We start from the raw sequence: 26,022 nt of genomic DNA on the forward strand, positions 1-26,022 counted from the left end.
GTGCTTCCTCAAATTACTCCTGAATCTACTACCCTTTAGCTTGAGCTCATGACCCCTTGTTCTTGAATTTTCCATTTTATGTAAAATACCCACAGCCTCAGTTTTACTAAACCCTTTAATGTACTTGAAAGTTGCTATCATATCACCTCTTTCCCTTCTCTCCTCTAAGCTATACATATTTAGATCATTGAGCCTATCCTGGTAAGTTTTATTTTTTAGACCATGTACCATTTTGGTAGCCCTCCTTTGCACAGATTCAAGTTTGTTAATATCCTTCTGAAGATATGGCCTCCAGAACTGCACACAATACTCAAGATGAGGCCTAACTAATGATCTATAAAGTGGCATAAGAACCTTACTATTTCTGCTGCAAATACCTCTACCAATACATCCAAGCATTCTGCTAGCCTTACTCGCTGCCTTACTACATTGTTTACTAAGTTTTAAATCATCTGAAATAATAATTCCCAAGTCCTGTTCCTCGTCTGTAACAGTCAGTAAAGTGTCATTGAGTCTGTAATTAACATTTGGATTTTTCTTCCCTAAATGCATTATTTTACACTTTGCTGTGTTAAACTTTAGATCCCAGTCGTTTGTCCAATCCTCCAATTGTTGTATATCACTTCTCATTTTGTCTACCCCCCCTGGAACATCCACTCTGTTGCAAATTTTTGTATCATCTGCAAAGAGACATACTTTCCCCTGTAGCCCTTTGCTGATATCGCAGATAAATATGTTAAACAAAACAGGCCCCAGAACTGACCCCTGAGGAACACCACTAGTAACAGCCCCCTCTGCTGAATGAACTCCATTTACTAAGACACTTTGTTTTCTGTCCTTAAGCCAGCATTCCACCCAGTTCACAATTTTTGAATCTAGACCAAGGAGATATAGTTTGTGAATAAGTTTATTGTGTGGGACGGTGTCAAATGCTTTGCTGAAATCTAGATATCACTCCCATCGTATGTAGATCTTCTACACAGCGTAAGAACGCCTCTTTCTTTGTCTGGTCTGTAGACAGACGAGAAATGTGGAACCTTCCCCTTGAAGGGGAGTCCTTGAATTCTAGAAGATATCCCTGGGTAACAATCTCTAATGCCCAGGGATCGTGAACATCTCTTGCCCAGGCCTGAGCGAAGAGAGAGAGTCTGCCCCCTACTAGATCCGGTCCCGGATCGGGGGCTACCCCTTCATGCTGTCTTGGTAGCAGCTGCAGGCTTTTTGGCCTGTTTACCCTTGTTCCAGCCCTGGTAAGGCTTCCAGGTTGCCTTGGGCTGTGAAGCGTTACCCTCTTGCTTTGCAGCTGTAGAGGCTGAAGCCAGACCGCTCCTGAAGTTACGAAATGAACGAAAATTATCTTTGTTTCTAGCCTTAAAGGGCTTGTCCGGAGGGAGAGCATGGCCCTTTCCCCCGGTGATTTCTGAAATAATCTCTTTCAATTCTGGCTCGAAAAGGGTCTTTCCCTTGAAAGGGATATTTAATAATTTGGATTTTGACGACACATCGGCCGACCATGACTTGAGCCAAAGCGCTCTGCGCGCCATAATGGCGAAACCTGAATTTTTTGCCGCTAACTTAGCTAATTGCAAGGCAGCATCTGTGATAAAAGAATTAGCCAGCTTTAGAGCCTTAATTCTATCCATAATTTCGTCATATGAGGTCTCCGTCTGGAGCGACTTCTCCAGCGCCTCAAACCAGAAAGCCACTGCAGTAGTTACAGGAATAATGCAGGCAATAGGTTGGAGAAGGAAACCTTGTTGAACAAAAATTTTCTTAAGTAAACCTTCTAATTTTTTATCCATAAGATCTTTAAAAGCACAACTGTCTTCAATTGGTATGGTTGTGCGCTTAGCAAGTGAAGAAACAGCCCCCTCTACCTTAGGGACCGTCTGCCACGAGTCCCGCCTGGGGTCAGTTATGGGGAACATTTTCTTAAAAATAGGGGGGGGGGGAACAAAAGGGACACCTGGTCTATCCCACTCCCTAGTAACAATATCCGCAACCCTTTTAGGGATCGGAAACGCATCAGTGTATACAGGGACCTCTAGGTACTTGTCCATTTTACACAATTTCTCTGGGACCACCATAGGATCACAATCATCCAGAGTGGCTAATACCTCCCTGAGCAAAACGCGGAGGTGTTCCAGTTTAAATTTAAACGCTAATGAATCTGACTCTGCCTGATGAGAAACCTTTCCTGAGTCGGAAATTTCTCCCTCAGACATCAAATCCCTCACCCCCACTTCGGAGTGTTGTGAGGGTACATCAGATAAGGCTACCAAAGCTTCAGACTGCTCATAATCTGTTCTTAAAACAGAGCTATCGCGCTTTGCAGGAAAAACTGGCAGTTTGGATAGAAAGGCCGCAAGTAAATTATCCATGACTGTCGCTAGTTGTTGCAATGTAATAGGGGCAGACGCACTAGAGGTACTAGGCATCACTTGAGCGGGCGTAACTGGTTGTGACACATGGGGAGAGGTAGGCGGACTCATTACCTTCAGTCTGAGAATCATCTAGGGCCACACTTTTAAGTGCAACAATATGATCTTTAAAGTGTATAGACATATTAGTGCAATTGGGACACATTCTGAGAGGGGGTTCCACCATGGCTTCTAAACACATTGAACAAGGATTTTCGTTAGTGTGAGACATGTTTAACAGACTAGTAGCATACACAAGCAGGCTTGGAAAACACTTTAATCAAATAAAAAACACAATTTGAAAAAAACGTTACTGTGCCTTTAAGAAATAAAAAGAGCACACAATTTTACAAAACAGTGAAAAATGCATCAATCCTTTTGAAAATTTCACAGTATGTACCTAAGGCTTTAATATGATTGCACAGCAAGTTTCAGAATGATTAACCCCTTAATGCCCAAACGGGAGCAGCCTAAAGCCAACAACCGGTTAATTAACTACAGTACCTTGCCACAGCTTACTGCTGTGGCCCTACCTGCCCTTAGGGATCAGTTTTGGGGGAATAAAGCTTCTTCTAGGCCCTCAATCAGCAGCTGGACCCTCCATGTGAAGCAGCATGAAACAGTCTTTCAATTCTAACTGCGCATCTGAGGCCCAAAATTAGGCCCCTCCCACTCCACTCCGGAGTTGTGAGGCCTACAAAAATCACTTCTAAGTAACTAAATGTATGCCATGTGGAAAATAACCCCAGTAAAACACTCCAAAGTGCTTAAAAAGGTGTCTCCAACAAGTATTTCTTAAATAAATAATCGATTGCCCTGCATTAGTGTCAACCAGCCTATTTAGCCCTGTCATGTAAGCATTCAATTCTATACTAAGTCTCAGAACATAGCTTACCCTCCCCACATGGGGATCTTGTCAGTCTTCTAGCATTATCTCAGTCTTGTCTAGAAATAAATGACTGAACATACCTCATTGCGGTCAAGCCTGCAAACTGTTTCCCCCAACTTAAGTTTTCTGGTACTCCTCAGTCCTGTGTGGGAACAGCAGTGGATTTTAGTTACAACATGCTAAAATCATTTTCCTCTCAGCAGAACTCTTCATCACTTTTCTGCTAGAGAGTAAATAGTACAAACCGGTACCATTTAAAAATAACAAACTCTTGATTGAAGATATAAAACTACAAATCTAACACCACATTCACTTTACCCTCCCGTAGTGAGACCCTAGTGCTTAGAGCCGGCAAAGAGAATGACTGGGGGGTGGAGCTGGAGGGGGAGCTATATGGACAGCTCTGCTGTGTGCTCTCTTTGCCACTTCCTGTGGGGAATGAGAATATCCCACAAGTAAAGGATGAATCCGTGGACTGGATACACCTTGCAAGAGAAAACGTTTTAAAGTATTAATAAACACTATCTTATGAGAAGCATATAAGAAATCACAAATATTGCAAAATTCAATTTATAAGCCTTCAAAAAGATAAGTCTTAGTAGGAACTCCTGACATGCACGTCCTGTCGTGTCGGTAGTTGGCTCCGCCCCCTGGAACAAGTGTTTTATACCACACATAATAACAACAGCTACTAAGAAAAGGTATTACTACATTTGCAGAAACAATCCAAATAATGACCTTTAAAAATGAACTTATGTTTATGTTGCTAATATTCTATTACACTCATTATTTCAAGTCTTTAAATTGTTTATTTTCAGTAAAAGGGAAATAAAAATGACATGAGCCTATTAGTCAAATATGAAACCACTCTAGTAAAGCAGGCCATTTAAAAAAACACATAATTTATGTAAGAATTTACCTGATAAATTCATTTCTTTCATATTGGCAAGAGTCCATGAGCTAGTGACATATGGGATATACAATCCTACCAGGAGGGGCAAAGTTTCCCAAACCTCAAAATGCCTATAAATACACCCCTCACCACACCCACAATTCAGTTTAACGAATAGCCAAGCAGTGGGGTGATAAAGAAAGGAGTAGAAAGCATCAACAAAGGAAATTTGGAAATAATTGTGCTTTATACAAAAACACATAACCACCATAAAAAGGGTGGGCCTCATGGACTCTTGCCAATATGAAAGAAATGAATTTATCAGGTAAATTCTTACATAAATTATGTTTTCTTTCATGTAATTGGCAAGAGTCCATGAGCTAGTGACATATGGGATATCAATACCCAAGATGTGGAGTCTTCCACTCAAGAGTCACTAGAGAGGGAGGGAATAAAACAAAAACAGCCATATTCCGCTGAGAAAATAATCCACAACCCAAAAATAAGTTTATTTTCACTTTTGAAAGAAAAAAACTTAAATCAAAAAGCAGAAGAATCAAACTGAAACAGCTGCCTGAAGAACTTTTCTACCAAAAACTGCTTCCGAAGAAGCAAATACATCACAATGGTAGAATTTAGTAAATGTATGCAAAGAGGACCAAGTGGCTGCTTTGCAAATCTGATCAACTGAAGCTTCATTCTTAAAAGCCCAAGTGGAAACTGATCTAGTAGAATGAGCTGTAATTCTCTGAGGCGGGGTTTGACCCGACTCCAAATAAGCTTGATGAATCAAAAGTTTCAACCAAGAAGCCAAGGAAATAGCAGAAGCTTTCTGACCTTTCCTAGGACCAGAAAATAAAACAAAGACTAGAAGTCTTCCTGAAATGTTTAGTAGCTTCCACATAATATTTCAAAGCTCTTACCACATCCAAAGAATGTAAGGATCTCTCCAAAGAATTCTTAGGATTAGGACATAAAGAAAGGACAAAAATTTCTCTACTAATGTTGTTAGAATTCACAACCTTAGGTAAAAATTGAAAAGAAGTCCGCAAAACTGCCTTATCCTGATGAAAAATCAGAAAAGGAGACTCACAAGAAAGAGCAGATAGCTCAGAAACTCTTCTAGCAGAAGAGATAGCCAAAAGGAACAACACTTTCCAAGAAAGTAGTTTAATGTCCAAAGAATGCATAGGTTCAAATGGAGGAGCCTGTAAAGCCTTCAGAACCAAATTAAGACACCAAGGAGGAGAAATTGACTTAATGACAGGCTTAATACGAACTAAAGCCTGTACAAAACAGTGTATATCAGGAAGTATAGCAATCTTTCTGTGAAATAAAACAGAAAGAGCGGAGATTTGTCCTTTCAAGGAACTTGCAGACAAACCCTTATCTAAACCATCCTGAAGAAACTGCAAAATTCTAGGATTTCTAAAAGAATGCCAGGAGAATTTATGAGAAGAACACCATGAAATGTAGGTCTTCCAAACTCTATAATAAATCTTTCTAGAGACAGATTTACGAGCTTGTAACATAGTATTAATCACTGAATCAGAGAAACCTCTATGACTTAGAACTAAGCGTTCAATTTCCATACCTTCAAATTTAATGATTTGAGATCCTGATGGAAAAACGGACCTTGAGATAGTAGGTCCGGCCGTAACAGAAGTGGCCAAGGCGGGCAACTGGACATCCGAACCAGATCCGCATACCAAAACCTGTGTGGCCATGCTGGCGCCACCAGCAACACAAAAGACTGTTCCATGATGATTTTGGAAATCACTTCACTCTTGGAAGGAGAACTAGAGGCGGAAAGATGTAAGCAGGTCGATAACACCAAGGAAGTGTCAGCGCATCCACTGCTTCCGTCTGAACATCCCTGGACCTGGACAGGTATCTGGGAAGTTTCTTGTTTAGATGAGATGCCATGAGATCTATCTCTGGAAGCCCCCACATCTGAACAATCTGAGAAAACACATCTGGATGGAGAGACCACTCCCATGGATGTAAAGTCTGGCGGCTGAGATAATCCGCCTCCCAATTGTCTACACCTGGGATATGCACCACAGAGATTAGACAGGAGCTGGATTCCGCCCAAGCAAGTATCCGAGATACTTCTTTCATAGCTTGGGGACTGTGAGTCCCACCCTGATGATTGACATAAGTCACAGTTGTGATATTGTCTGTCTGAAAACAAATGAATGGTTCTCTCTTTGGTAGAGGCCAGAACTGAAGAGCCCTGAGAATTGCACGGAGTTCTAAAATATTTATTGGTAATCTCGCCTCTTGAGATTTCCAAACCCCTTGTGCTGTCAGAGACCCCCAAACAGCTCCCCAACCTGAAAGACTCGCATCTGTTGTAATCACAGTCCAGGTTGGGCGAACAAAAGAAGCCCCTTGAACCAAACGATGGTGATCTATCCACCATGTCAGGGTGTCGTACATTGGGATTCAAGGATATTAATTGTGATATCTTTGTATAATCCCTGCACCATTGATTCAGCATACAAAGCTGTAGAGGAAACTTTTTGGTAAATTGATCCTCTAACCATGTTTCCGAAGAAACAACACTAGTTGATTCGTGTGAGATTCTGCAGTATGTAAAGAATGAGCTAGTACCAAGATATCGTCCAAATAAGGAAACACCGCAATACCCTGTTCTCTTATTACAGATAGTAGGGCACCCAGAACCTTTGAAAAGATTCTTGGAGCTGTTGCTAGGCAAAATGGAAGAGCAACAAATTGGTAATGCTTGTCTAGAAAAGAGAATCTCAGAAACTGATAGTGTTCTGGATGAATCGGAATATGAAGGTATGCATCCTGCAAGTCTATTGTGGACATATAATGTCCTTGCTGAACAAAAGGCAGAATAGTCCTTATAGTCACCATCTTGAAAGTTGGTACTCTTACATAACGATTCAAAATTTTCAGATCCAGAACTGGTCTGAACAAATTTTCTTTCTTTGGTACAATGAATAGGTTTGAATAAAACCCCAAACCTTGTTCCTGAGGAGGAACTGGCATGATTACCCCTGAAGACTCCAGGTCTGAAACACACTTCAGAAAAGCCTGAGCTTTTACTGGATTTACAGGAATGTGTGAGAGAAAAAATCTTCTCACAGGAGGTCTTACTTTGAATCCTATTCGATACCCTTGAGAGACAATGCTCTGAATCCAATGATTTTGGACAGATTTTATCCAAAAATCCTTGAAAAACCTTAATCTGCCCCCTACCAGCTGAGCTGGAATGAGGGCCACACCTTCATGCGGACTTAGGGGCAGACTTTGGTTTCCTAAATAGCTTGGATTTATTCCAATTTGAGGAAGGCTTCCAACTGGAAGCAGATTCCTTGGGAGGAGGATTGAGTTTTTGTTCCTTATTCTGACGAAAGGAACAAAAACGGTTAGAAGCCTTAGATTTAACCTTAGGTTTTTTATCCTGAGGCAAAAAAACTCCTTTTCCTCCAGTGATGGTTGAAATAATAGAATCCAACTGAGAACCAAATAAATTATTACCTTGGAAAGAAAGAGATAGTAATATAGATTTAGATGTCATATCAGCATTCCAAGATTTAAGCCACAAAGCTCTTCTAGCTAAAACAGCTAAAGACATGGATATAACATCAATTTTGATAATATCAAAAATGGCATCACAAATAAAATGATTAGCATGTTGCAGTAAGCGAACAATGCTAGATATGTCAGAATCCAATTCATGTTGCACTAAATTTTCCAACCAAAAAGTTGATGCAGCCGCAACATCACCCAAAGAAATAGCAGGTCTGAGAAGATGACCTGAATATAAATAGGCCTTCCTTAGATAAGATTCAAGCTTCCTATCTAAAGGATCCTTAAAGGAAGTGCTATCTTCCATAGGAATAGTGGTACGTTTAGCAAGAGTAGAAATAGCCCCATCAACTTTGGGGATCTTTTCCCAAAACTCTATAGATTTTGCTGGTAAAGGATACAATCTCTTAAACCTTGAAGAAGGAATAAAGGAAGTACCTGGCTTATTCCATTCCCTAGAAATCATATCAGAAATAGCCTCAGGAATGGGAACGCATATACTCTATTTTAAATAAATAAGTAGATTTGTCAGTGTCAATATCTGAGGAAGGATCTTCTGTTTCAGATAGATCCTCATCAGAAGAGGATGAATTATTATGTTGTTGGTCATTTGAAATTTCATCAGCTAAATGAGAAGTTTTAAAAGACCTTTTACGTTTATTAGAAGGTGGAAATGTAGACAAAGCCTTCATAATAGATTCAGAAACAAATTCTTTAAAATTTACAGGTATATCATGCACATTAGAAGTTGAAGGAACTGCAACTGGCAATGTACTATTACTGATAGAAACACTATCTGCATGTAAAAGTTTATCATGACAACTATTACAAATGACATTCGGTGGAATAATTTCTACAATATTTACAACAAATGCACTTAGCTTTGGTAGAACCGATGTCAGGCAGCAATGTTCCAGCAGAAACTTCAGAGACAGGATCAGATTGGGACATCTTGCTCAATGTAAGAGAAAAAACAACATATAAAGCAAAATGATCTATTTCCTTAAATGACAGTTTCAGGAATGGGAAAAAATGCAAAAGCATTGGCCTCTTGATAAAAGTAAAAAAACAGGAGGCAAACATCAATGGAGTATTGAAATAATGAAAAAAATTTGGCGCCAAGGATGACGCACAACGTAACGTAAACTTTTTTGGCGCCAAAAAATGACCGGAAATTACACACTTTCGTCACTAATGACGCCGCGGTGTGAAAGGTCTCGGCATCACGTATGACGCCGGAAATGACGAAGTTGTGTCATAAACGTATTTTTTCGCGCCAAAAAAAGTTTGCGCCAAAAATGACGCAATAAAGTCTAGCATTTGACGCACCCACGGGCCTAACACCCGCAATTGCAAAAAGTAGTCAAATTGAAAAAAAGACTAAACCCCAGGTAAGAAATAAATTTCTTAAAGTGTTTACACCAATTTTACTTTGTATTCTTCTAGAAGGTTCATATGCTAATTTCTAAGCCCTTAAAGGCCGCCTCTTCTCTCAGGGCATTTTGACAGTTTTTCACCACTAGAGGGTGTTAGTTCATGTGTGTCATATAGATAACCATGTGCTCATGCACGTGGAGTTCAAGGGAGGCAGTTCTGATTGGCTAAAATGGATGTCTGTCAAAAGAACTGAAATAAGGCGGCAGTTTGCAGTTGCTTGGATACAAGGTAAACACAGAAGTAAAAAACAAAATTTATGCTTACCTGATAAATTTCTTTCTTTGCAGATATGGTGGGTCCACGGCTTGAGTAAATACTGTTGGGAATATCACTCCTGGCCAGCAGGAGGAGACAAAGAGCACCACAGTTAAACTGTTAAAGGGCCATAATACCCAAATGTTTAAACACTTGAAAGTGATGCAGCATAGCTGTAAAAAGCTGTTTAGAAAATATCACCTGAACATCTCTATGTAAAAAAGAAAGATATTTTACCTCAAAAGTTCCTCAGTAGCCACCTCCCATTGTAAAGGATTTCTAAGCAGCATTTTAGTGTGTTTGTCCTGGGACATCTGAAGGGACTAGCATCGTGCACTCTCATATTATTTCACCAATCAGGTAAAGGAAGCTTACTATGAAATCTCATGAGAGTTAAGTCAAATCTCATGAGATCACAGTAAGAGTTCATGACCTCAGCACTGCTGATGCTGATTGGCTGCTGTTCATTTCTTCATTTTTTTTAAATTTGTTTACCTGCAGCTGGAAGCAGCTGAGTATAACTTTTTACACAGAACTTACTCTGCTGAGCTGAGGAGATTGTGAGGTAAAATATCTTCCTTTTTTACATAGAGATGCTCAGGTGATATTTTCCTGTCAGCTTTTTACAGTTATACTGCATCAGTTTCAAGTGATTTAGCATATGAGTATTATGTCACTTTAAGTATCACTCCCTTACCCACAACCCCAAGTCATTCAACCGAAGGGAAATAAAGAAAAAGGAGTAACACAACGTGTAGAGGTGCTTGAGGTTATAGTCAAAAGAACAGCTGTCTTAAAATAAAGGGTGGGGCCGTGGACTCACCATATCCGGAAATATATAAATTTATCAGGTAAGCATAAATTTTGTTTTTCTTTCCTAAGATATGGTGAGTCCACGGCTTGAGTAATTACTGTTGGGAACCAATACCCAAGCTAGAGGACACGGATAAACTTTTAGACTTTATATCCACTGTATATATACACACACACATACTGTATATTATTTATTTATTACAATCTCAGAGTTCATTCCAGTAAACAGATCTTTAAAATAAAAAAATAAAAAAACACTGGAAGAACAAATAATATAATACACACTCTTTTTATACATGACAAAGGCTGAAGCTTTTCCCAAATTAATTAAAGGGATATTCACAGTATTCTGAAAAAGGCTTGGTAAGGGTCCACAACCACATTATTCCAATACTGTACATATCCAATTAACTTATTTGGTAAAGTTTCAGCTTCTGTGATCTCTACACACACATTATATACACACACACAGGCCACACTATATACACACACATGCCACATATACACACACACACACCATATACACACACACCACATATACACACACACCACATATACACACCCATACACCATATACACACACCATATACACACACCATATACACACACCATATACACCAGAAACCGCTTTCGTCTCCTGCAAGCAGAGGAAGTTGAATAGGCCACACCGGGTCACATGGAATGCCTCGAAAGACCGCCCCTGCACTAGGGAGAAAAACGCGCCAAATCGGCAGCTCAAGCAACTCCCGGAAAAGAACCTGTAAGTCCACCCATTGCCAGAGCCTCATCTCACACATATTGCAGAAATGACAAAATAAACATTTTGTACAAACCCCCCCGTTCAATAATCCCCATTCCAGGGATATTAACCCTTGATTCTATAAAGATAAAAGGCATCACACTGTGACCCTGTCTTCCTGTGTTATAATTATGTGTATAATAAATGAAACGATCTTACCAGAATCTATGCTGTGGAACAGGAACACGGCCTCTCAAGTGTGACAGTGTAGTAGCATTGCTCCTGACATGGACTTGAGTGTAGAAAGCAGACAGCGAAACTCATCAACGCTGATGGCTTATGGAGCTGTTAATATGAGTAGGGATGGTTTTGCAGAAAGACTCTCCCTGCATCTCCAGACTCTAACTTTCACCATATGCTCTCACTGAGAGACTGACAAGACTACTTAAAACTCCAGTCCCATTCCAAAGAGTACTACCCTCATAAGAGACTACTCCAAATCTTCCGACACTTCTCTTCCAACCTCCTGTGACGAAAGGCAAAGAATGACTGGGGAATGAGGGGAGGTATTTAAAGGGACAGTCTACACCAGAATTGTTATCGTTTAAAAAGATAGATAATTCCTTTATTACCCATTACCTAGTTTTGCATAAGCAACACAGTTATATAAATACACTTTTTACCTCTGTGATTACCTTGTATCTAAGCCTCTGCAAACTGCCCCCTTATTTCATTTCTTTTGACAGACATCCATTTTAGCCAATCAGAGCTGGCTCACTGAAACTCCACGTGCATGAGCACAGTGTTATCTTTATGACACACATGAACTAACACCCTCTAGTGGTGAAAAACTGTCGAGATGCCCTGAGAGAAGAGGCGGTTCAAGGGCTTAGAAATTAGAATATGAGCCTCCTAGGTTTAGCTTTCAACTAAGAATACCAAGAGTACAAAGCAAAATTGGTGATAGAAGTAAATTGGAAAATTGTTTACAATTACATTCTCTACCTGATTCATTAAATTTTATTTTGGACTAGACTGTCCCTTTAAGCCTTTGGCTGGGGTGTCTTTGCCTCCTCCTGGTGGCCAGGTTCTTAATTCCCACAAGTAATGAATGAAGCCATGGACTCTCCTCCCCTTTAAATGGAAATAGTTTTCTGGCAATAAACACCAGGTGGGTTTGGCGCACACAAAGAGGTAGCCATATAGAAAAGTATCTCATGGCCACGGTTAAATATGATGGTGGGTCTTTAATGTTTTGGGGCTGTTTTTCTGCCAGAGGACCTGGCCATGTTGTTAAAATACATGGCATCATAGACTCTATCAAATATCAACAGATATTAAATAAACACCTGACTGCCTCTGCCAGATATCTTAAAATGGGACGTGGTTGGATCTTCCAGCAGGACAATGATCCCAAACATACATGAAAAAAAACACAAAAATGGTTTACTGACCACAAAATAAAGGTCCTGCCATGGCCATCCCAGCCCCCTGCCTTGACCCCATAGAAAAAAACCTATGGGGTGAACTGAATAGGAGATTCCACCAGTGTCGACCTCGAAATTTGAAGAACCTGGAGAGATTCTGTATTGAGGAATGGTCTATGATCCCTTGCCTTGTATTCTCCAACCTCATCAGGCATTATAGGAGAAGACTCAGAGCTGTTATCTTGGCAAAGGAAGATAGCACAAAAAGACTAATAGGGTGCCAATGAATGTGCCACACATATTTAACAATTTTTTATTTTTGGAGAAATCTGCGTTGTGTTTGCAATTGTTTGATATCCAATTGAGCAGAGTATTTTTGTGTATTTTTTTAACAAAAGATCTAAATGTTAAACAATAAAGACATTTTTTTACAGCCTTCTTTGCTCATTTTTACCAAGGGTGACAATTTTAGTGGAGGGCACTGTACTTGATATGTTAAAGCAGGCACTATCTGAAGAAGGTTCTGAGGAACCAGATACATTTTGTTTTTCTTTTCAAAGGAGCAGAATATTTTCTTTGATTTTACCACAATGAAGCTTTGGGAAAATATGTCAGAACCAGGGAATAAATGGAAACTGCTTTATCAAGCAACAGCATTGAGAGATGTAAAAAATAAGCACTGAGCACACCCCAGTAAGGAGAGATCTGCCCTCTCACTTGCAGTCTGGAGACCAGAGAGAGGATTCCCTGAGACAATACAGACACAACGCATGGCTCCTTTTATGCATATGATTATATTTAACACCATGCAAGAATATGACAATCCGGTTCTTAAAAGTCTGAAATAAGAAAAAAGAATTCTATACATACTTGCATTACTGTCCTGACGGCTGGGTCTTCGCTGTGGCCCCAAGATGCTTGGAAAACCTCTACGTTTGCCTTTCTCCTCCCCCTCTTTTTCCTTCTTCATACTTTGCTAAGAAATAGATTGCACAATAAAATGCATGTGAAAGCCATACCAATGGTAATAGCATTAAATTGACATAACAATGTGCTTAAAGGGACATTATACACTCATTTTTTCTTTGCATAAATGTTTTGTAGACGATCTATTTATATAGCCCATAACGTTGTTGTTTTTAAAAAAAATTATAGTTTTGCTTATTTTTAAACAACATTACTCTGATTTTCAGACTCCTAAAAAAAACAGAATTTATGCTTACCTGATAAATTACTTTCTCTTACGGTGTATCCAGTCCACGGATTCATCCTTACTTGTGGGATATTCTCAATCCCTACAGGAAGTGGCAAAGAGAGCACACAGCAAAGCTGTCCATATAGTTCCCCTCAGGCTCCGCCCCCCAGACATTCGACCGACGGTTAGGAGAAAAAGGAGAAACTATAGGGTGCAGTGGTGACTGTAGTTTACTAAAATAAATTTGAACCTGACTTAATTGCCAGGGTGGGTCGTGGACTGGATACACCGTAAGAGAAAGTAATTTATCAGGTAAGCATAAATTCTGTTTTCTCTTACATGGTGTATCCAGTCCACGGATTCATCCTTACTTGTGGGATACCAATACCAAAGCTTTAGGACACGGATGAAGGGAGGGAACAAGTCAGGTAACCTAAACGGAAGGCACCACTGCTTGCAAAACCTTTCTCCCAAAAATAGCCTCCTTAGAAGCAAAAGTATCGAATTTGTAAAATTTGGCAAATGTATGCAGTGAAGACCAAGTCGCTGCCTTACAAATCTGTTCAACAGAAGCCTCATTCTTGAAAGCCCATGTGGAAGCCACAGCTCTGGTGGAATGAGCTGTAATTCGTTCAGGAGGCTGCTGTCCAGCAGTCTCATAAGCCAATCGGATGATGCTTTTCAGCCAGAAGGAAAGAGAGGTAGCAGTCGGTTTCTGACCTCTCCTCTTACCAGAATAGACAACAAACAAGGATGATGTGTGTCTGAAATCTTTAGTTGCTTTTAAATAGAATTTTAAAGCACGAACCACATCAAGATTGTGCAACAGTCGTTCCGTCTTAGAAACTGGATTAGGGCACAGAGAAGGAACAATGATTTCCTGGTTAATATTCTTATTAGAAACCACTTTTGGAAGGAAACCAGGTTTGGTACGCAAAACAACCTTATCTGCATGGAACACCAGATAGGATGAATCACACTGCAAAGCAGACAATTCAGAAACTCTTCGAGCAGAAGAAATAGCTACTAAAAACAAAACTTTCCAAGATAATAACTTAATATCTATGGAATGCAAAGGTTCAAACGGAACCCCTTGAAGAACTGAAAGAACTAAATTTAGACTCCATGGAGGAGCCACAGGTCTGTAGACAGGCTTGATTCTAACTAGGGCCTGTGCAAGCGCCTGAACGTCTGGTACAGCTGCCAGACGCTTGTGTAATAGGATAGACAGAGCAGATATCTGTCCCTTTAAGGAACTAGCTGACAGACCTTTCTCCAAACCTTCTTGGAGAAAAGACAATATCCTTGGAATCCTAACCTTACTCCACGAGTAACCCTTGGATTCGCACCAACAAAGATATTTCCGCCATATCTTATGGTAAATTTTCCTGGTGACAGTATTTCTGGACTGTATCAGAGTATCTATAACTGATTCAGAGAAACCACGCTTATCTAGAATTAAGCGTTCAATCTCCAAGCAGTCAGTTGCAGAGAAACTAGATTTGGATGCTTGAAAGGACCTTGAATTAGAAGATCCTGCCTCGATGGCAGTTTCCATGGTGGGACCAATGACATGTCCACTAGGTCTGCATACCAAGTCCTGCGTGGCCACGCAGGTGCTATCAGAATTACCGAAGCCTTCTCCTGTTTGATTCTGGCTACTAGCCGAGGGAGAAGAGGAAATGGTGGAAAGACATAAGCTAGACTGAATGACCAAGGCGCTATCAATGCATCTATCAACGCCGCCTTGGGATCCCTGGATCTGGATCCGTAAAGGGGAAGTTTGGCGTTCTGACGGGACGCCATCAAATCCAATTCTGGAGTGCCCCATAGCTGGGTCAGCTGAGCAAAAACCTCCGGGTGGAGTTCCCACTCCCCCGGATGGAAAGTCTGACGACTTAGAAAATCCGCCTCCCAGTTATCTACCCCTGGGATGTGAATTGCAGATAGATGGCAGGAGTGATCCTCTGCCCATTTGATGATCTTGGATACTTCCTTCATCGCTAGGGAACTCTTTGTTCCTCCCTGATGATTGATGTACGCTACAGTCGTGATGTTGTCCGACTGAAATCTGATGAATTTGGCCTCCGCTAGTTGCCTGGAGCGTATTGAATATCACTCTCAGCTCCAAAATGTTTATCGGGAGAAGAGATTCTTCCCGAGACCATAGACCCTGAGCTTTCAGGGAGTCCCAGACCGCACCCCAGCCTAACAGACTGGCATCGGTCGTGACAATGATCCACTCCGGTCTGCGGAAACTCATTCCCTGAGACAGGTGATCCTGAGACAACCACCAGAGAAGAGAGTCTCTGGTTTTCTGGTCCATTTGTATTTGAGGAGACAAATCTGCATAATCCCCATTCCACTGTTTGAGCATGCACAGTTGAAGTGGTCTGAGATGAATTCGGGCAAAAGGGACTACGTCCATTGCCGCAACCATTAAACCAATTACTTCCATGCACTGAGCCACGGAAGGCCGAGGAATGGAATGAAGAACTCGGCAAGTATTCAGCAGTTTTGACTTCCTGACCTCTGTCAGAAAGATTTTCATTTCTACCGAGTCTATTAGTGTTCCCAGGAAGGGAACCCTTGTGAGCGGGGACAGAGAACTCTTTTCTACGTTCACCTTCCACCCGTGAGACCTTAGAAAGGCCAGAACAATGTCCGAATGAGCCTTGGCTCTGTGAAAAGACGACGCCTGTATTAAGATGTCGTCTAGGTAAGGTGCTACTGCAATGCCCCGCGGTCTTAGTACCGCTAGAAGGGACCCTAGCACCTTTGTGAAAATTCTGGGAGCGGTGGCCAACCCGAAAGGAAGGGCCATGAACTGGTAATGTTTGTCCAGAAAGGCGAACCTTAGAAACTGATGGCGATCTTTGTGGATAGGGATATGTAGGTACGCATCCTTTAGATCTACGGTAGTCATATATTGACCTTCCTGGATCATCGGCAAGATTTTTCCGAATGGTTTCCATCTTGAAAGACGGAACTCTGAGGAATTTGTTTAGAATTTTTAGATCCAGGATTGGCCTGAAAGTTCCTTCCTTTTTGGGAACTACGAACAGGTTTGAGTAAAAGCCCAGTCCTTGTTCTGCAATTGGAACTGGGTGTATCACTCCCATTTTTAGTAGATCTTCTACACAGCGTAAGAACGCCTGTTTCTTTGTTTGGTCTGAAGACAAACGAGAAATGTGGAACCTTCCCCTTGGGGGAGAATCCTTGAATTCCAGAAGGTACCCCTGAGCAACTATTTCTAATGCCCAGGGATCTGGAACATCTCTTGCCCAAGCCTGAGCAAAGAGAGAAAGTCTGCCCCCTACTAGATCCGGTCCCGGATCGGGGGCTACCCCTTCATGCTGTCTTGGTAGCAGGAGCAGGCTTCTTGGCCTGTTTACCCTTATTCCAGCCCTGCAAGGGTTTCCAGGTTGCTTTGGGCTGTGAAGCGTTATCTTGCTTTGCGGCAGCCGAGGTTGTAGCAGGTCCGCTCCTGAAGTTGCGAAAGGAGCGAAAATTAGCCTTGTTTTTGGCCTTAAAAGGCCTATCTTGTGGAAGGGCATGGCCCTTTCCCCCAGTGATATCTGAAATAATTTCTTTCAGCTCTGGTCCAAATAGGGTTTTCCCCTTGAAAGGAATATTTAACAGTTTCGATTTGGACGACACATCCGCCGACCACGATTTGAGCCAAAGCGTTCTTCGCGCCATGATGGCAAAACCTGAGTTTTTTGCGGCGAACTTAGCTAATTGTAAAGCGGCATCAGTGATAAAAGAATTAGCCAGCTTTAGAGCATGAATTCTATCCATGACCTCGTCGTATGAAGTCTCCCTCTGGAGCGACTCCTCCAGAGCCTCAAACCAAAATGCCGCTGCAGTAGTTACCGGAATAATGCAGGCAATTGGTTGAAGAAGAAAACCTTGCTGAACAAATATTTTCTTCAGCAATCCTTCCAATTTTTTATCCATAGGATCTTTAAAAGCACAACTGTCCTCTATTGGTATAGTTGTACGCTTAGCAAGTGTTGAAACAGCTCCCTCTACCTTAGGGACCGTCTGCCACGCGTCCCGCCTGGGGTCGTTTATGGGGAACATTTTCTTAAAGATAGGGGGGGGGGAACAAAGGGTACACCTGGTCTCTCCCACTCCCTAGTCACAATATCCGCCACCCTCTTTGGGATCGGAAATGCCTCAGTGTATACAGGGACCTCTAAAAACCTGTCCATTTTACACAGTTTTTCTGGGACCACCATGGGGTCACAATCATCCAGCGTAGCTAAAACCTCCTTAAGCAGGACGTGGAGGTGTTCCAGCTTAAATTTAAACGCTAAGGAATCTGACTCTGCCCGCTGAGAAACTTTTCCTGTGTCAGAAATTTCACCCTCAGACAGACCGTCCCTCACTGCTACTTCTGAGTGTTGTGAGGGTACTACAGATAAATCATCCAAAGCTTCTGATTGCTCATCCTCTGTATTTAAAACTGAGCTATCGCGCTTTTTTGTAAAAACTGGCAGTTTGGATAAAAATGCTGCAAGGGAATTATCCATTACTGCTGCTAATTGTTGTAATGTAATAGGGGCTAATGCGCTAGAGGTACTAGGCATCGCTTGCGCGGGCGTAACTGGTGTCGACACATGGGGAGAGGAAGAAGGACTATCCTCATTACCTTCCGTTAAAGAATCATCTTGGGCTACATTTTTAAGTGTCACTGCATGGTCTTTAAAATGCTTAGATGTTTTAGCACACTTTAAACACAAATGCAATGGAGGTACCGCCATGGCTTTTAAACATAAAGAACAAGGTCTATCTGAAGACTCAGACATGTTTGACAGACTAAGACAGCACTGCAATACAGTAAAAGTCACTTTTTGAAAAAACGTTACTGTGCCTTTAAATAATAAAAAGCACACACTTTTTTACCAAATCACCAAAAAACATCCGATCTTTATGAAATTCACCACATGATCCCAATGCTTTGAAATGATTGCACACAAATTTTCAAAACAATTAACCCCTTATTGCCCAAACCGGAGCAAATTTAAGTAAACTACCGGTTTAACACACTACAGCACGGTGCCACAGTCTTTGTTGTGGCCCTACCTTCCTTTTGGGTTATTTGTAGAAGAAAATAAGCCTCCCTGAAGTCCTCCTGTACTCTCAGGACTCTACACGTGAAGCTGCATGAAGCTGCCTTGCCAAACAACTGCGCAACTGAGGTGCGAAAATGAGGCCCCCTCCCTCTTCATTCCGGAGTTATGGGGCCTTCCTGAGTCAGATTAGGTGTCTTACAATATGCCAGGCGTAACAAAAAACCCAAAAGTGTTCCGAACGTCTAAAACACTTGAATAAATGTAAGATTACACTAATAAAGTAATCGATTTAGCCCATCACAGTGTCTACCAGTATTTAAGCCCTTCACAGAAGCCATCCTTCTATACTGCGTCTCAGAAAATTGCTTACCTTCCCACATGGGGATTTCTATCAGTCTTCTAGCATTACCAGGTCTTGTTAGAAAAAATGACTGAGCATACCTTAAGCAGTTAAGCCTGCAAACTGTTCCCCCCAACTGAAGTTCTCCGGTACTCAACAGTCCTGCGTGGGAACAGCAATGGATTTTAGTTACAACATGCTAAAATCTTTTTCCTCTCAGCAGAAATCTTCATCACTTTCTGCCTCAGAGTAAATAGTACAAACCGGCACTATTTTAAAATAACAAACTCTTGATTGAAGAAATAAAAAACTACAAATCTAACACCACATACTCTTTACCCTCCTGTGGAGATGCTACTTGTTAGAGCGGCAAAGAGAATGACTGGGGGGGGGCGGAGCCTGAGGGGAGCTATATGGACAGCTTTGCTGTGTGCTCTCTTTGCCACTTCCTGTAGGGATTGAGAATATCCCACAAGTAAGGATGAATCCGTGGACTGGATACACCATGTAAGAGAAAGCTCCAATGTTTTAGGAGAATACTGATGTATACCTACTCCAGCTTGCTGCTGTTTGTGTAAAGGGTCTTTTCATATGTAAAGGAAGGGGGAGGGGAGTGTCTTATTCCCCACTTACAGTGTGCTTTCAAGCTACCTTTTCAACAGAGATAAACTGAGGGCTTCTAAGTAAGTTTTTAAACAGTTTTATACTGGATCTGTGCATTGTATTCTTTTATAGTAGTGTCTAATGCATGCAGTTATATGAAAATTGGTGTATACTGAAGTGCATTTCACATTCAACACTGAAAGGTATTTTGGCAACATGCTTGGACTTGCAAACATGCTCCTGAGAATTTATCACTGGCTTTATAATAACTTTTCTTGTGCATGCAGGTCGCCAATTATACCCAGAAGCCACATTGCTTGTACTAGTGACTGATGCACTTACACAAGCCCCTGCACACCTGGCAGGATAATGGTTATCACAAAAACATAAAAGCATTAATGCAAATTATACCCAGAAGCCACATTGCTTGTACTAGTGACTAATGCACTTACACAAGCCCCTGCACACCTGGCAGGATAATGGTTATCACAAAAAACATAAAAGCATTAATGCCAATTATACCCAGAAGCCACATTGCTTGTACTAGTGACTGATGCACTTACACAAGCCCCTGCACACCTGGCAGGATAATGGATATCACAAAAACATAAAAGTATTAATGCCAATTAAAGTAAATTGTATAAATTATAGTTAGAAATACCCTATTAATATCTCTGCTTTAAAATACAATTTGATATTCTTTTAAAGCGACATTAAAGTGCCATTAAACTATTATTCATACAGTAACATATATATATTTTTTAAACTACAAAATGCATATAGAATATGGATAAACACATTTATTCTTACCTGATAAATTAATCTCTTTCTTGGTAGTGAGAGTCCACGATCCTTACTGTTGGGAATGACATCACATGGCCACCAGGAGGAGGCAAATACACCCTACACCAAGTATCCCTCATACTTCCCTCTCCCTCCCAGTATTGTATATAGCCGAGGATAAGAAGTAGTAAGAAGAAATATAGGGTAAAGAGATGCAAACAAGGACTGCCACCACGTAAATAGAAAATATGGGTGGCCTTGTGGAATCCCAATACCAAGAAAATGAATTTATCAGGTAAGAAAAAATGTTTTCGTTCTAATGGTAGTGAGAGTCCACGATCCTTACTTTTGGGAATCAATACCCAAGCTGCGGCAAAAAAAAAAAGGAAAAGAGGCAGGCCTTTAAATATACAAGACCACTGCCTGCAGAACCTTTCTGCCAAAAGCTGCCTCCGTTCGAGGCAAAAACGTCAAAATGATAGATTTTTGTAAAAGTATGCAAAGATGACCAAGTAGTCACCTTACATATTTGTTCTACAGAAGCCTTATTCATGAAGGCCCATGAAGATGAAACTGAACGAGTAGAGTGAGCAGTAATTGGGCTGGGCGGTTGCTGACCTACCTACAAGTAAGCAGCTGAAACCCCTCAACCAAAAGAATAAGGGAACTGGAGTAGCCTTCTGACCCAGTGTTCATTTTGACAGCAAATTTCGATTTAGTCTTAGTTTTAGTCTTTTGACTAAAATGTCATTTTAGTTTTAGTTGTATTTTAGTCATCTGAATTGTTTTAGTATTAGTCGACTGAATCCCCAGTAGATTTTAGTCGACTAAAATCTAAGGGGTTTAGTTAAAGTGTAATGCATTATTTAAGCATTTCTCTATCATTTGCAAACTGATTACATACTCCAGGAGTAAACATAACACCTGTTATTATTTATGGTATTAAGGTTTAAACATGCAATACAGACACAGATTTAGCCGTTGTGATATATAACTTCTTTATTAAACTTCAAATTAAATAAAACCAAGTTCCATAAAAAAACAGAAGTGCAACTTTAAAATATAAAAAAACAAAACTGTAAACTACGTTGGCTGCATCGCACATATTACCCAATATAAAAACATCAACAGTTCTCTGTTAATAATTAAAACAAGTATCAAGTAACTCAGCACAACCACAAGTTTCTGCAGCTAGCACAGGCACAGCATACCTTAAACCCATACTCGTGGTTTATGCTTATTTCTATAGGAAGAATCAATTGATTGTTCACAGATTCAAAAACATTTTGGCAACGATATTAGCACTGCTCTAGAACTTCCAAACTTCTTATATACTCCTGGAGTAAAGGTTGATTAACCTGTTTTTATTGATGGTATTAAGGTTTTATACTCATTTTAGTCTAGTTTTAGTCAACAAAATTTACACTGTTCTGACCTTTCCTTTTTCCGGAATACAGAACAAATAAGCTGGCAGATTGCCGAAATTATTTGGTTGCATGTAAATAAAATTTGAGAGCCCTCACAACATCCAAATTATGCAGAAGCCTCGCTTTAGAGATTCGTACAGAGAGAAGGAACAACAATTTCACTGTTAATATTTTCAACAGAAACAGCCATTGGCAAAAAAAACCATACAGTACGTAAAACCACCTTATCCTGGTGAAAAATCAATTAACGAGGGTCAGAAGAAAGCAAAGACAATACGAGCTTAAGAGATTGCCAAAAGAAATAAAACTTTCCAAGAAAATTTAATATTCAATGAATGCATCTGTTCAAACGGAGAAGACTGCAAAACTTTAAGAACCAAGTTGAGATTCTAAGGAGGGGAAACTGGCTTGAAAACCGGTTTAATTCTAATGAGAGCCTGAACAAAAGATTGAATATCATGAAAATGAGCTAACTTTCTATGAAACAGAACTGACAGGGCAGAAATCTGACCCTTAAGCAAACTGGCCGACAAACCCTTATCTAGAACCTGTTGAAAAAATTATTTAATCTGTGGAATTTTCAAGAATTCCCAAGAAAATCCATGTCTAGAACACCAAGAAAGTAGATAAACTTTCAAAACCTTGTAATAGATAGGTCTAGTAACAGGCTTACAAGCCTGAATTAAAGTATTGATGACAACCTCTCTAAGCCAAAATCAAGCGTTCAATTTCCATGCCGTCAAATTAAAGACTTAAGATTGTGATAAAAAAACAGACCCTGCACTAGCAGATCCTGACAAAGTGGAAAGCACCACAGAGGAGCACTGGACATGCTGATCATGTCTGCATACCAGGTCCGACGAGGCCATGCAGGAGCTACTAGAATTGTTGGAATGCCCTCCTGCTTGAGGCGAGCAACCACTCTGAACAGATGAACAATTGGGGGAAACAAGTAGACAAGATAATGTCATGGAGCTGTCAGCGCATCTTTCAACTGTGCCTGAGGATACCTCACTCTGAAACCATAACGAGGAAGCTTGTGATTTAACTGGGACAACATTAGATCTATCTCTTGACAACCCCAGCGAGCTATTAACTGATCAAATATGTCCTGATTGAGGGACCATTCCCCTGCGTGGAGAGACTGACAGCTCAGATAGTCCACCTCATCATTGTCCACTCCTGGAATGTGGACGGCTGAAAATGAACCCCCTGATGGTTTATATATGCCACAGTTGAGAAATTGTCTGACTAGAAGCAAATAAATTGGTAAGAATGAAAAGATGGCCATGCCTGTAGAGCATTGAAGATCGCTCTGAGCTCCAAAACATTGATGGGAATGAGCACTTCTTTCTCTTCTCAGGGAACCCCAAACTTCTCTCCAACCTGACAGACTGGCGTCCTAGTAATAATCTCGCAAGATGGGCGTTGAAACCCCATGCCATGTAAGCACTGGTTCTGGGGTGTCTACCAAAAGAGAAATTGTTTAGTGGTCTTGTCCCAATGAATTACCTGAGAAAGAGTGATCACTGTTCCATTGACTCAACATGCAAAGTAGTAAAGGTCATAAATGCAACCTTGCAAACTGCACTGCATCTGAAGACGCCACAATGAGACCCACAACTTCCATACACTGAGCTTCTGAAGAAAAAAGTATGTCCTGCAGCTGATGACAGGCCAACTGAAGCTTCAGTCTGCGGCGTTCCATTAGAAAAAAGCTTGATTTCTATGACCACTCCCAAAAAAAAATAATCACTCTTGTGCTTGTAGTAAGGGATCTTTTTCTAAAACAATAATTCCCGATTGCCCAAAAAATTGCTAAAATATAGATAACAAAGGGATCTATAGTTGATAAGTGAAAATATATGTTTTACTAATATAAAAAGCACAAGTTAAAAATAGTAGTAAAAGTGCAATCATACTTTTATACAAATCGATACAAGTTCATATATTATGCGCATCAAATAGTTACAAAGATACTGACAGTAATTAGAGTCCAGGTGTGGATCCGCAAATAACTTGATCAGTCCGAGGAATACAGGCCCAAATCAAGCCATCCAAATCGTAATGGAGGGAGAAGAAAATCTCCTTAGGCGGCATCACAACATACAAAATAATTCACTCTTTGTACTTAAATCTAAATGTAAGAAGTCCTGTGTTGATGCTGTCTAAGTGATTCAGTTCAACAGGTTAGCAGCCGTCCCTCAGTCAAATCAAGGAGCCAAATCTCATTCAGCATGGCAAGCGGCTTTTGCAAATCAAACTCTCCATTTAGTCTAACTTGCAAACGAACTCCAAGTCTAGAGCGGTCCACTGCTGCACGGTGAAGGGAGAAAGGAACTTTTTCCTACAGTTACCTTCCAGCCATAACTGCAGAGAAACCACAGCAGTTTTTCCGTATGAGCCACTGCTAAAGTAGGGAGCAACAGCTACCCCCTGAAAACAAATCACAGAAAAAACGAAATTTATGCTTACCTGATAAATTTATTTCTCTTGTGGTGTATCCAGTCCACGGATTCCTCCATTACTTGTGGGATATTCTCCTTCCCCACAGGAAGCTGCAACAGGATCACCCACAGCAGAGCTGTCTATATAGCTCCTCCCCTAACTGCCACCTCCCAGTCATTCGACCGAAGACAAGCAAGAGAAAGGAGAAACTATAGGGTGCAGTGGTGACTGTAGTTTAAAAATTTAAAAAACACCTGCCTTAAAAAGACAGGGCGGGACGTGGACTGGATACACCACAAGAGAAATAAATTTATCAGGTAAGCATAAATTTTGTTTTCTCTTGTAAAGTGTATCCAGTCCACGGATCATCCATTACTTGTGGGATACCAATACCAAAGCTTTAGGACACGGATGAAGGGAGGGACAAGGCAGGTGCTTAAACGGAAGGCACCACTGCCTGTAAGACCTTTCTCCCAAAAATAGCCTCCGAAGAAGCAAAAGTATCAAATTTGTAGAATTTAGAAAAAGTATGGAGCGAAGACCGAGTCGCCGCCTTGCAAATCTGTTCAACAGAAGCCTCATTTTTAAAAGCCCATGTGGAAGCCACTGCTCTAGTGGAATGAGCTGTAATTCTTACAGGGGGCTGCTGGCCAGCAGTCTCATAAAATAAGCAGATTATACTTCTTAACCAAAAGGAAAGAGAAGTTGCTGAAGCCTTTTGGCCTCTTCTCTGTCCAGAGTAAACAACAAACAATGCCGAAGTTTGACGAAAATCCTTAGTAGCTTGTAAATAAAACTTTAAAGCATGAACCACGTCAAGATTATGTAATAGACGTTCCTTCTTTGATGAAGGATTAGGACACAGTGATGGAATATTAGATACCACCTTAGGAAGAAACCCAGGTTTGGTACGCAAAACTACCTTATCTGCATGAAAGATCAGATAAGGGGAATCACACTGTAAGGCAGATAACTCTGAAACTCTTCGAGCCGAAGAAATAGCTACCAAAAACAGAACTTTCCAAGATAAAAGCTTGATATCTATGGAATGCAGAGGTTCAAACGGAACCCCTTGAAGAACCTTAAGAACTAAATTTAAACTCCATGGCGGAGCAACAGGTTTAAACACAGGCTTGATTCTAACTGAAGCCTGACAAAACGCCTGAACGCCTGGAACATCCGCCAGACGCTTGTGCAGAAGAATAGACAGAGCAGAAATCTGTCCCTTTAAGGAACTAGCTGACAATCCCTTCTCCAATCCCTCTTGGAGAAAAGATAATATCCTGGGAATCCTGACTTTACTCCATGAGTAACCCTTGGATTCACACCAATGAATATATTTACACCATATCTTATGATAGATTTTCCTGGTGACAGGCTTTCGAGCCTGAATTAAGGTATCAATGACCGACTCGGAGAAACCGCGTTTTGATAAAATCAAGCGTTCAATCTCCAAGCAGTCAGACGCAGAGAAATTAGATTTGGATGGTTGAAAGGACCCTGAAGTAGAAGGTCCTGTCTCAGCGGTAGAGTCCATGGTGGAAGGGATGACATGTCCACCAGATCTGCATACCAAGTCCTGCATGGCCACGCAGGTGCTATCAAAATCACTGAAGCTCTCTCCTGCTTGATCTTGGCAATCAGACGAGGGAGCAGAGGAAACGGTGGAAGCTTGGCGTTCTGACGAGACGCCATGAGATCCAATTCTG

At 40.9% G+C, this 26,022-nt stretch overlaps 1 protein-coding gene across 3 annotated transcripts in view; it reads right to left on the minus strand.

The window, feature by feature from the left end:
* The window catches only part of ARHGEF12 (Rho guanine nucleotide exchange factor 12), a 1,204,049-nt gene that overhangs the window by 315,958 nt on the left and 862,069 nt on the right, over positions 1 to 26,022 (minus strand). For all 3 annotated transcript variants that reach the window (XM_053691590.1, XM_053691589.1, XM_053691591.1), the window contains one exon: positions 13,307 to 13,412. In XM_053691590.1, coding sequence (XP_053547565.1) covers positions 13,307 to 13,412 — 106 coding nt within the window. The remainder of the gene's footprint in view (positions 1 to 13,306; positions 13,413 to 26,022) is intronic.

Source organism: Bombina bombina, chromosome 8 (assembly GCF_027579735.1).
Source record: "Bombina bombina isolate aBomBom1 chromosome 8, aBomBom1.pri, whole genome shotgun sequence".
In the NCBI taxonomy this organism is placed as follows: Eukaryota; Metazoa; Chordata; class Amphibia; order Anura; family Bombinatoridae; genus Bombina; species Bombina bombina.